Here is a 12772-nt window from a genome sequence, read left to right on the forward strand (position 1 = left end):
GTTACTGAGGGATATCTTAATTTGAATAATAAATCAGGTCCCATGCATGAGGAAATAAATTCTACGAAAAATATCTACCAATAGAAGAATGCTAAAATCCTACAGTATTCGTTTTATGCAGGATTAGTTATTTAGCCAACAAATTGTCCTTTGTTCTCCATCAGCATTGTATAGCTAATGTGTTGAATTCCTGAATAAAGCAGTGGTGGGGAAGTTTCAAAAACCTGCACATGAATACAGTGATAAGCATTTTTGTGTTTTGAACATTTGAACATAAATCCCTAAACTGAACAGAGATGTGTATAATTCAATACCATAGAATTCAATTCAACTCAATTCAAACAGCAGCAACCTAAAGTTTAAAAGTTTGCTCTGAAATCAATTAATGTCAACCTAATATCATTTTCTATAATTGCCTGTGGTGCATGTAAATCCAAAATGTACAGATAAGAAGCCTAAAAGAAATTAATTAAATAAAAATGACACGTTCTGGGTTTTCACGTTGTCTCCTCTTCCTCTAGCTGTAACTCTCTCTACTGTCTGTGAGGTTCTGATCCCATCGGCCTCCGTCAGGTTCAGCTCGTTGACAAGCTGCTGCTGCTGCTGCTGCTGCTGCTGCTGCTGCTGCTGCCTGCAGATGTGCTACCAGTCCCCAGTTTGTTGCTTTAGTGCAAGTTAAACTGTTTTCACAGGAATGTAAATACACACTATAAATTCATGGCACACAGGAGACTGCTCGAGCTCGAGTCTCACAGCGAGCTGCCCACTTGCCAGATGATATAATGAGGTTCTCATGGTTCTCTGCACATTAGATTCACCGACTGATCCCATAAGCCGTGGCATTGTTTTATGAGAGCACTGCACACACAGCGCAGTGAAGCGCTGCCGTATACAATCCGACAATAAGGGAAGTCAGCAGCTTTAGCGACGGGTTATTAAACTGAGTTCTGTGAGACGACTGCATTCGAACAGCATTTGTTTCAAAGTGCTGGAGGCAGAGTTGGCTACATGAAGGTTTGAGGAAATGGATAAAAGGATATGAATGAGGAATAAAGTTTATTTCAGGAAGACCAGGAGTTTGAAAGGACGGGCTTTGTGGTCCAGAGGTGAAAGGACGACCTTGACGATCGGATCTCTGGCCGAGTTGATAAGCTGGTAGTTAAAGCTTAGACCAGAGAAACTGAGACAGTGATCCTGACAGACTTCTGCAGGAGAAGGTGCAGAATCAAGTCAAGAGACAGAAGCTTCTGGTTTCTTTTTCTAGTTTTCGGCCGCCAGCAGGTAAACAGTCTGTGTGAGGAGCAAAAGATCCTGAGCACATTGTCTTAAACACATCAGTTATCTGCTTTCATACATGGTCTTAGAAATCAAAACTAACACTGCTTGTGTTGAGAAACATTCCACTTGTATCATCGTATATTTCATAAAAATACAATGTTTGGAAGATGGAGTTTTGGTCCAGATTTCCCAAAACATTGGCCTCTTGCATCCAGAAGCTAATTTGTTATCAGCTGATGAGTCTGTACGACAATAAATCACATGTTGTTACACCACTGAGCAAAATGTAAAATTATTTTTATATTTGTTTGTTTTATAAACAATATTTCTCTTGTGAAAGGTGTATGGTAAATACATATTCTGCACCTTTTATTGAATGTATTATTTTTATTCTTATGCCTTTTGATATTGTCATGCTCTCGTCTGTCTCACTCTGACTCTGCTCCTGTAACAAGTGAACGTTCCTGGTGTGAGGATCAAGTCTGATCTCTGATATTTGGTGGTTTTGTATTTTCCGTCTGTTTATTCTGATCCAGAACTGAGGAAGGCAGACGAGTGTAAAAGTGAGGAGGCGTGGCAGGAAGGGGAGGAGTCGAGCTCAGAGCTGGACGACGAAGAGGAGGAGCAGAGACAGAACAGTGAAGCTGAGGAGGAGGAGGAGGAAGAAGATGAGGAAGAGGAGGGAGAGCACACACAAGATGACGCCCACGACCACATGGTGCGTATTACACCTGCACGGGTCTGAGTGCCAGTTCACATCCGTGTCACTGAGTGTCCTCACATTGATCCAACAGAGGACTTAAGGCTTAATGCTCATATATATTTCCCTTTAATTTCCACTTAATTAGTCAATATTGAACTGAGGTCTTTTTATATGTGATTGTATGAACTGGGTTCATGAAGGAAGTAGTCATAGCATTTATAGCAGCACAAAATCCCTTTAATCCCTTTTTTTATTAATGTTATTTCAATCTTTCTCTTTATCAGCTTTGTGTAGATTTCTGTTGTGTAATTGCTGACTATGCGATTGATTATTAATTATTGAATGATGTGTTGATTTGATCCCTTTTGTTCTTCACATCCTATAACTGCTGCACATTGTAAAGCATGTGTGTATGTTATATTATTAAATGTTGGACTGACAGTGTGTGTGGTGAGGCCACCACTCGGTACACATAACGAGATCAGAATAGTTTATCAAATCATAAGGGGGATTTCCGAGGGATGGGTCCCTGGTGTATTTGTCAGATCACCAAATATCCCAGCGTAATCGGCTGGAAGATATTTTATTTACCTTTATGGAAAAATCAAATATTGTTTGTCTTCTGTCTTATTTTATTTGGGAGGTTAAGCAGGAGTGTGTTGTTCAGAACAGGTCAAAAAGTCACTGTGACAGTGGACTAAGTAATATAATGCTTTTTAAATTTAGGGCTTAAATTCTTATGCAACCTTCCCATGATAATACCCAGTGATGCTCCCGTGTATTTGAAGCTGAGTTCTTCAGTGTGTGTTGCTCAGCTGCTTTATTTCCACAGAGGGGGGGGAAATATTGATCCCCTCAAAAAGACGAGGAGCAGAGGAAACAGACCTGGGTGTATTCAGACTTGATCTTATTGGTATTCTCTGTATTGGTTAAACATGGTTCTTCATCATATAAAACATTAAAATTCAAACAATTTATATCAAATCCTGAGTCGTATAACTAATACCTTTCGAAATATACCAAATATTACATTTTGATAAAGGTGAGTGTGGAAATATGAGTGTTATTTCAATTCTTTCTTTCTTTAGAGCTTATTTTTCACTGCTCTCTTCAAAATATTTACTGTAAATAATTAGGGCTGGGCAAGTTAACTCGTTTTAATCGAGTTAACTCAAGTGATGAGTTAACTCGATTGTTTATCTGCCAATTATTTTCTTTTTTCCTGTTCTGCAGCATTATTTTCTTTTTTCCTGTTCTGCAGCAGTCAGCAACAGACTTTCACAAAATAAAAGCCTGACTTTCACAATAAAACAATAAATAATCAAACCTGAGTGAATGCGAGATAAAATAATTAATCGAGTTAACTCATCACTTGAGTTAACTCGAGTTAACTCGAGTTAACTCAAGTTAACTCCATTGAAACGAGTTAACTTGCCCAGCCCTATAAATAATATGAAGAAACATTCTATTTTCTGAAACATCATGAATTCCAGCCTCCTGTTGAATGATCGTGTGTCAGACGTGGAAGTGATCGTGATCTGAGGAAAGTTTCACTGACTCTGTGTTGTTTTGTTCAGGAAAACAGTCGCCTATCATCAGAGATGGATTCCCTTCACCCCTGAGACGTGAGTGTTTCTCTGTTCAGTCCAGGTCTATCACATGTATTTACATTCACAGGTTTAAAAATGACCAGTGGACTTAAATCAGCCTCCACTTCTTATTATGACCCACTTTTTAAATGTGGTATGTTTGAAAAGCAGCAAAGCAAAGAAAGATACTTCACCTGTGACCAAGGGCAGCAAGTTGAGGAAGTGACTCATGTTGCTGTCACTTTACATAGTTATGAGTCAAGGAATTGAAACAACCACCTAACACCAGCCTGTGTGGTTCTTCATCTCCATAATGTCCTTAACTTTTCAATTAAGCTGTTCTCTTGTTGTTTTACAGTAAATATTTTTGCAACAGGTTTGAATTCTCCCTGTTTCTCTGTTGGATTTCTGCAGCTTCCTTCCAAAGTTAAACAAACAGGCAGGTTATGAACCTTGTAGAATCTAAACCTCCTGTAAGTGTGAGTGAAACTGGCTGCTGGCCTTTATACCTCAGTTATCTGATTGTGATTCCGTCCAGGATGTTCTCCTCCTCCTCCTCTTCCCCTGTGTCAGCTGGGATTGACTGTAGCCTCCCGGTGACCCTCAGAGGATCAGCAGCAAAGCTAATGAATCAATGAATATCCTGAAACAAATTATCTTTATGTGATGTCTGAAAATAATCAAATAAAAGCAAAATAACTGAACTATATCACGGCCCAAGTGTGTAAACAAAGTCAGGATCCATCACAAATTGGTGGAACATTTGACCAGTGTTTTCTAAAGACAGGAGGAAATTTGCAATTTGTGAAGGCTCGGGGCAGAAGGTTATAGAAATAACACACACACACACATAAATATATATATATATACGTATATATCTATTGTATATATCGTATATATATTGTATTTTTATCTTGTGCTTCTGTTTTTTTTTTTTTTTTATTCTTTCTACCTTTTATTTTTAATTTGATTCTATTGTATTGTATTGTATTTTATTGTATTCAAATATACCGGCTGCTATGACAACTTAATTTCCCTTCGGGGATGAATAAAGTACTCTATCTATCTATCTATCTATCTATCTATCTATCTATCTATCTATCTATCTATCTATCTATCTATCTATCTATCTATCTATCTATCTATCTATCTATCTATCTATCTATCTATCTATCTATCTATCTATCTATCTATCTATCTATCTATCTATCTATCTATCTATCTATCTATCTATCTATCTATCTATCTATCTATCTATCTATCTATCTATCTATCTATCTATCTATCTATCTATCTATCTATCTATCTATCTATCTATCTATCTATCTATCTATCTATCTATCTATCTATCTATCTATCTATCTATCTATCTATCTATCTATCTATCTATCTATCTATCTATCTATCTATCTATCTATCTATCTATCTATCTATCTATCTATCCAAACATGCCAGAATTACACACTGTCCCTTGCATGCCTCAGTGAGTTTAAAGCCGACGGCTGGAAAAACAAACGCAGCTTCATCATAAAGTGATACGTCTGGTTTTGATTAAAGTCAGATCTTTAGGATTTTGGGGCAGAAACACGCCGTGTGCTCGCCACACTGTGCGAGTCTGTCCTCACCACCACGTCTTCTTAGCTTTCCATTCACTCTCAGAACTTTGAGCTTCTTCATTTATACTTTAATCTGTTCTAATCACCAATATTGAGTTTGGCAGATGCATGTTTCTTCTCTGGATTGAATGGATTTTGTGGCAACGACCGCAGAGAAAGTTACATTTAATTCTGGTTCTGCACCAAAATGACGTTAAAAATTTCCTGACCCATCCAGCAAGTTTTGTGGAAATCTGTTCAGTTGGATTTGCATTGATTCTGCAAACTAACAGACAGACAAAGTGAGAAACTCCATGGGAGGTAAATATCATTAGATCCGCTGTAGTACATCTACTGTGAATGTGTTTGTCTTGTGTAAACTCCTGAGCTGATGACACATAAAACACACTGTATGAACTGTATTAATATTTCCCATGACATCAAATGTACTGTTGCTTCTCTGGAGAATATCGTTCTGTCTTTAAACATCTTTGACATTCTTATATCTGGATCTGACTCCGTCTAATTCCATGAAATTGTCGACCAAACAAACCCAGACAAATCTTAAAACTCAGGCACAGATATTTATTTTTGTGTAATTGATGCCGCCCACTTGTGCTGATTGTGTACACAGATATCAGCAGGGGGGGGAACTGTGCAATATCGAAGACGTTATCGTAGAATCTCAGTGTCCGTAGGCTCGTCTTGGGTAAACAAAGAGGCAAATTGCTTTGGCAGGAGTTTCAGACGAGAGAGAAGAACTCGACCTTTGAGTGGCTGAACAACATCCCAGCATCAATCTGCTCGGGACCTCGGTCGCTCCACAAAATGAGAACAGATTAGAACCGTGTTGGAAATCGTTTTGTCTAATTACGGAGTCGTCCTGCTGCTTTTAACAAAACATGACTAATGGCTTATTAACCTTATTCATGTGCAACACAGAGTCTCGTGACTCTGATTGTCTGGTGACAACGATTGTCTTCTTTGGCAATTGTTAGCTCATTTCTTAGTAATCTTTCAAATATGGTTCTTGTTTCAGTAACGTAATGTGGTCTAAATAAAGCTTGTACAGTACGTGACGGAGCAGAAGAATGAGATGTGACCAACAACAGATGAATCGGATCATCATTGTTTCATTTCCATTTTTACAATTCACCACATTATAATAGATTGTGTCAGATGGAGCACAGCAAATACATCTGTGTGAGTCCTCCATGGAGGACTGTTGTATAATCTATATTTAATGTTGACATCATACCGACTTGTGGCTTTTAGAGGAGAAAACAACCTCGTTTCACAGTTTCATAGCATGTGAAGAGTCGTTCTACGATATTATGTCTAATAATAAAAAGCTCTACTATTATATAATACTTGAATTACACAGAGATCAAACAGAAGAGCCTCATGTCTGACACCTTTAGTCATTTAGGAAACCTAACATCCACCCTCCCTCAGGCCTCACCTTCCTTCTCTCTGTGACTCGTGGACTCTGAACACTGGACTCGATGTTCAAATCCCTGCAGAGCCGCCGGTCTGCTTTTGATTCGAAGTCGTTCCAGAAAAAGAAAAGACCCTGCAGCAGTTTGTGAATTGAGAGATTATGTGTAGGGAACAAATATAACGTGAAGGCTCGATTCGATGTCACGGCTGGATTTTCAGATAATACCAAGAACTGCACAAGTACAGTTTAACTTTTGTTTTTTTTGACAAAGAATGTTTGAAACTGAATATAAATAGAAATATAACTTGTTTTTGTTCAGGTCTAGATTTTTGGTTTATTTTATTAACATCAAACGTGTTTTTACCACCGATCCAGTTTGGTTTGTGTTCAAATAGGCAACTGGATTAAATGGGTTGAAATAGTGATCAAGCAGCACTTGCCCTTGAGAAAGGAATTAGACACAAATGCTAGTTCAGACCAGGGCAGCCTTCAGTGATCAAGGCAATCCTGTAAAAAAGAAGCTGCAACGCAAGGAATTTACACAGAAAAGATAAAATATAAAATACATTTGTACTGTACTGCATAGAGTCGCCTTCAAAGACTTCCACAACACATACATGTCTGTGGTTTGAATCCCAGTTCCTCCTGTGTGGAGTTAGCATGTTCTCCTGGAGCTTCGTGCTTGAAACACCATGGATGTAAAGTTCTGGATACGGATTGTAAAAGATAACAGTAACGGGTGTTACAGAAATAATAAACCTTACTATTGTATTTATCTATTGGCCGTAAAGGCTGCACATTGTGTCACAAATAGCACGGGTCAGGGTCAAAGGTTAAAAGCCCGTTTGAATGTCTGCTGAATCGAGAGAAACCGGAGCTTTATGAGGGTTAAACCAAAAGGGAAGAGACGGGGCACGGTGGGAATGAAAAGCAGATGGCGAGGTTAAGGTAACGTCTTTAAAAGAGAAGCTTTAGTCCAAGTGCTGTGTGTAGTATCAACGTAGAGTTTTAGCTTGAGTGCAATTACTGTTGCAAAATTCTGGGAATATTCAAAGTTGGAAACTTTCCATGGGAATTAACGGGAATTAACGGGAATTAACGGGAATTAACAGGAATATACGGGAATATACGGGAATATACGGGAATAAACGGGAATATACGGGAATAAACTGGAAATGTTGTGGGTAATTTATGCTAGCTGTATTTACCTTCTCATATACAGACATAAATATAAACATTTTGTTGTGTCATAGGCTGATTTGAGTCCTGAGGAAACTTTGGGCACTTGACTATATGCTTCTGCATCGTTGTGTCATTCTTAACATTGGTCTTTGCACAGTATTTGCAGATGTACACAGCCTTTCCTTCTACATTGGATGGGGTGAAATTTCTCCACACATGAGATAGTGCACGTGGCATTGTTCTGTAGAATAAGATGAGAAAAAAGTTTGTAAAAAAACACTAATGCAATGCCAGAGATATAAATAGTTAGACAAACAATTGGAATCGTCTGTACTCATATTTTATAATTGATGGATAAACGTATGGAAATAGGCTAGATGAACAGATGAACAATCCTCAATCAGCATGCTAATATATTTTCCCCAGTAATATCATGGAAACTTACCTGACTAGTCCTGCACTCTACAGCAGGCCTCAATAGCCCTGCTGTAGAGTGAAGCATGCTGGGAGTTATCTGTGCATGTGATGGAAGAATGCACAGTGGAGGCTTGAAACTCAACGTGAAGCGTGTGCTGCATTCCATACATCTTTAAAATAGAGTTTTGAATGATGTTTTTATTGCTCAGCGTCTAATTTGCATAGTTGTTTTTTTTTTTCAAAATTCCCAAAATTCCCGATCTTAATATTCCCGTGGACACTTTCCGCCCCTTTGCAACCCTAAGTGCAATTCAACCCGTCCCACTGGTACTGAGCTCTTGACAAATTGAAATCCGTGTGAAAACTCAGCTGAAGGGTGAAATTGATTTGTTACGGTGGCCCTGAGGGTCAAATCACGTCAACACAAACATTTAAAACTCATTCATAGGTCGTATTGACACCAGTGTGTGTAGAAGTGAAGTAACTGAACATTATTCCCACGATTTCAATGTCTTTATTTCATCTTTAATGCTGATGTGTGTGAAATCTTAAAGGGATAGCTCACCCAAATAAATGAAACTATCCCTTCAATGTCCTTTCTGTTTCAGGTAGTGAGGCCTGTGGGGGAGGAGTCAGACAGAAGGAGAGAGAGAGAGATGGATGACAACACAGGAACGCCATCAAACGGCCGGGAGCTCGCCCGACACACTCACCCTCACTCACTTTCTCCTACACACATACTTGTCTTACTTCAGTTGTGAGGACGGTCACTGACAAATCCCATTCCCAGCCCGTTTACCCTCAAACACGCCTTTGAAGTTTGTGAGGACCTGCCAACATGTCCTCACAATGTCGACCATCGTGAACACACACACGCACACACCCGCACACACACACACGCACACACGTGTTAAAACTCCCGCAGAGACAGACTTCACACTTTATCAGAGCAACAGGAAAATACTAAAACAGCAGGGTATTGACAGAACACGTCGTAAAGTGATGAGTTACACATACTCACACCCGTGCGCACACACACATACACACACACACGCACAAGGAAAAGCAGAAAGTGAAGGAGACACTCGGAGCCACAGGGAGACAGAGAAACAGCAGCTCGCTGTCAACACGCATCTTAATCTGAGCAGGTTGAGCCACAAACACAGGATCATCATCTGCTGCTTCAACGTAGAGCAACACAACCGAACACACAACGTGCTGAGGCAGAGATGGTTACAAAACCCGGCTGAGGCAAATTCTTTTGGAGTTTAAAATCTAGAACAAAATTCCTCATTTGTGAAAAACAAAATATTTGTAAAAGGTTCCTTAAAGCTCCAAAGTTTAACCACAAACCCAATCTGTGGTAATATAGAGTGAGTTTTAAGATCTAATGCAGCTTATTCAACCACAGAATACAATTCAAAATAGATTGTAAATGTTTAATTATCTGATATATTTATCAAACAATAATCACATTGTAGGATCTTCAATACTTTAATAACGTATTTCTCAAAATTGGAGTCAGGGCCCCAAAATGGGTTCAGTTAAAACGATGGCTAATTGCCTTGACATGTGTGGATTAGATCTGATAAATCACAGTTTAAGCAACTTCACAAAATGCTAAACGAGAGGAAGTTAAACCAGCAAAATTAAAAAACAACAAGACACTGGTCCCATTAGAGATGAAGCAGTAACACCTGAAGAATAAAGTTTTTCGTCCTGTACCTTATCCATGCACCAGGGGGCGATCACGGTTATTTTGGCTTCACTTTAGCGAGATGAGATTTTAACTTATTCATAAACAGTCTGTTTAATAGTTGAATCAAGTTTGTGTCCTGATGCATTTTGCTATTTTAAAAACTCAGTGCGTTCCAGGGCCAAATTTGTTTTAGCAGCATAAGGAAATATGAATTTGGTCTTTTCCCGGTCATAATGCAAAAATACATTATAATGTAAATATCGTATTATTATCAGTAAAGGTAAATATGAATCATGGGATTCCTCAGTTTGTCAAAGAGGAGATGAAATCGTTCTGTTGCTGCTGATGAAGTGAATCTGTCTCTGAACCTCCCCCCCCTCTCTGTTTCATTCTCCCTTGCTTCCTTCTCTTTCTGACACCTTTTCTTTATTCCCAACATCTGTTCATCTTTTCCTCGACTTTTAGCCTGTTTCCCTCTCACTTTATTTATCTCTCACTCCATCGTCCAACTTTCCTTTCTCACTTCACGTTAGACTTCTATCACATCCGTTACTTTCCTCTCTGGCTTTTCTAGGTCGTCTTTAGTTTCTTCTTTGGGCCAAAAACTGTAATTTCCTCTTTCTGGGTTTATTCTTCAACTCTCGTCGCGTTTTTATACAGATCTTGATTCTGTTTGTTTTCTCTTTCTATTCTTTTCTTTGTGAGAGATTGGGAAGCACATTGAATTAAAGGGATAATATGTAAGTTCTCTGAATTAAAAGACTGGGCGTTTGATATAAATCTGAATTCTATTTTTACATTGTTCCAAACATTTTTACTTTCTAGTTTAGAGCAAAATGTTCTGATAAACATTTTTAGATCTTGGTCATATTCCAACATGATTCAGGATTTTAGTAATCATTGATTTTCAGTTTTGAGAGTTACAAGCGGAGTAAATGTTCAATTCCTTTAAGACGTCTTATATTGACCAAACATTGTTGAAGAAACACTGATTGTTAACACAAATTTGCTTTGTCCCGTGATTTAATTTGATCAATTTATTTGAGATCAGGAAAACCACTGCGGATAATTCGACTCCCATGATTATACGTTTCCTCATGATGTCATCGAGGTCTATGTTTCAAATGACAGAACCAGCGGCAGAAAATGACTTATTACAGATTTAGGTTAGATCTGAAAACATAAATGTTCTCACCTCAAGTCTTACGAACATTTTCTCAAAACAAATAAATTGAATAAATGCGACATTGAAAACAAACTTGAACCCAAACTCTGAGCTGATTCTCCCACTGCCTTGTTTTTCCTCCTCTTGCTTTAGTTTAACTCGTCACTGTCAGTGGGTTGTTTAAGAAGTTCACCTTCACACAGTAATTTGTAATGTTGCTTGTATATATATGTTATTGTTATAATCTCCTGAATCATCAGCCAGTACAGCATAATTTTATGAAAATGTGATTTACAGCCTGGAACTTTGTGTTTGACCACGACATGATCAGATCTCCAGCTTTGACTTTTCAACCTCTAACAAGGAATTCTCAGATTTTGACTCTTGATTTATAAACCAATGAATCTTCAGGGTGAAATGTTGTGTGTGTGTCTCTCTCTCTCTCTCTCTCTCTCTCTCTCTCTCTCTCTCTCTCTCTCTCTCCTCTCTTCCTCCTGTTTCTCACCATCTTTTCACTTCTTTTCAACCATTTTCTCCTCTTGTTCCCGTTCACTTTCCACATGCTGATGTTCTGAAAAGGCTCTGCTGTTATTTCCACGACCTCCTGTTTAATGAAGGTTATGAAGGTGATGAAGGTGATGAAGGTGATGATGCTGACTCCTCTGTCTGCACCGAGGCCTTTACAACACATGTAAATATTCCAAATAAAAAAAGGTGGAAGCTGTGACCGTTGTCTGAGGACTTTTGTGATCACAGATCAAACTGAGAACGTTTATATTTACATCTTTCATGAATAAAAAAAATCTAGAGGTTTGTCTGAATACGTGAATTATTTCATTATTTTTCATTTACTACTTAAGACAAACCTCAGTCCTCGATGTGCTCACTGAAAATCTCTATTAGAGGCATGTGGATTTCTTGGGGCCAATGAAATGAAAGAAATTCACATACCAATACCTCAGACTGTTCAAATAATCATAGCTATTATTATTGTTGTTGATAATAATAATATAATAAAGTGGTTTTACTCCTTATAAAAGTCACATTTCCTTGGCTTTACCTTTCCAGAAAATAATTAAAAAGTAGATCATTGCTTTCTAAGTAGTACTGCAGTTATTCTAAGCAAAGACGCTTCGACTGAACGTCAAATCATGGATACAGTATGAGTGATTCCAAGAGGCAGAGGCCTCTCACACACTTTGCAGGAACTGGGTCCAAAGCACGATCAGTCGGAACCAAGATCAATATGAGTTCATATCCCTGAGAGACAAAAAAGCTCCGTCCTCACATACACACTTAATTCTGCCAAATTAAAATGAATTCCATGTATTGGTCCGAGAGGACGAGTAGCAGTTCTCCTTCTCCGTTGCCTGCTCCTTGCTGATGAATCCAAGTTGTGAGATAGAGGCAGAAAGCGACGGGTGAATGTAACGGGAAAGATTGATTCTGCAGTGAATCAAACTGACGGTGAAACACGGCGGTTCAAGTCTGTTTTTCTTTCTCTGGAGTCGGACACCTGCACCTCGACCCTGAGGAGGACGACTCCATTTTTCATATGCATGCTGTACGCTCTGGTTTGCATATTCGAGGAGAATGATTCATACGCCAGCGAGATAATGATCCCAAACTCACCTCAAAGCTTTGCTATAGCTGTTTGAAGACCAAAGAGGACTGAGGAGGTCTGACCATGGACTCTCCTCCAC

General features: G+C 38.7%; 1 protein-coding gene across 1 annotated transcript in view; it reads left to right on the plus strand.

Moving 5' to 3' along the window:
• Positions 1 to 8827, plus strand: part of raly (RALY heterogeneous nuclear ribonucleoprotein) — a 32050-nt gene extending 23223 nt beyond the window's left edge. Inside the window, exons 6-8 of the mRNA XM_061070422.1 lie at positions 1815 to 1996; positions 3559 to 3606; positions 8814 to 8827. Coding sequence (XP_060926405.1) covers positions 1815 to 1996; positions 3559 to 3603 — 227 coding nt within the window. The 3' untranslated portion in view covers positions 3604 to 3606; positions 8814 to 8827. The remainder of the gene's footprint in view (positions 1 to 1814; positions 1997 to 3558; positions 3607 to 8813) is intronic.
• Positions 8828 to 12772: the final 3945 nt, after the last annotated feature.

This window comes from Limanda limanda, chromosome 4 (genome assembly GCF_963576545.1).
Source record: "Limanda limanda chromosome 4, fLimLim1.1, whole genome shotgun sequence".
NCBI classification, from domain to species: Eukaryota; Metazoa; Chordata; class Actinopteri; order Pleuronectiformes; family Pleuronectidae; genus Limanda; species Limanda limanda.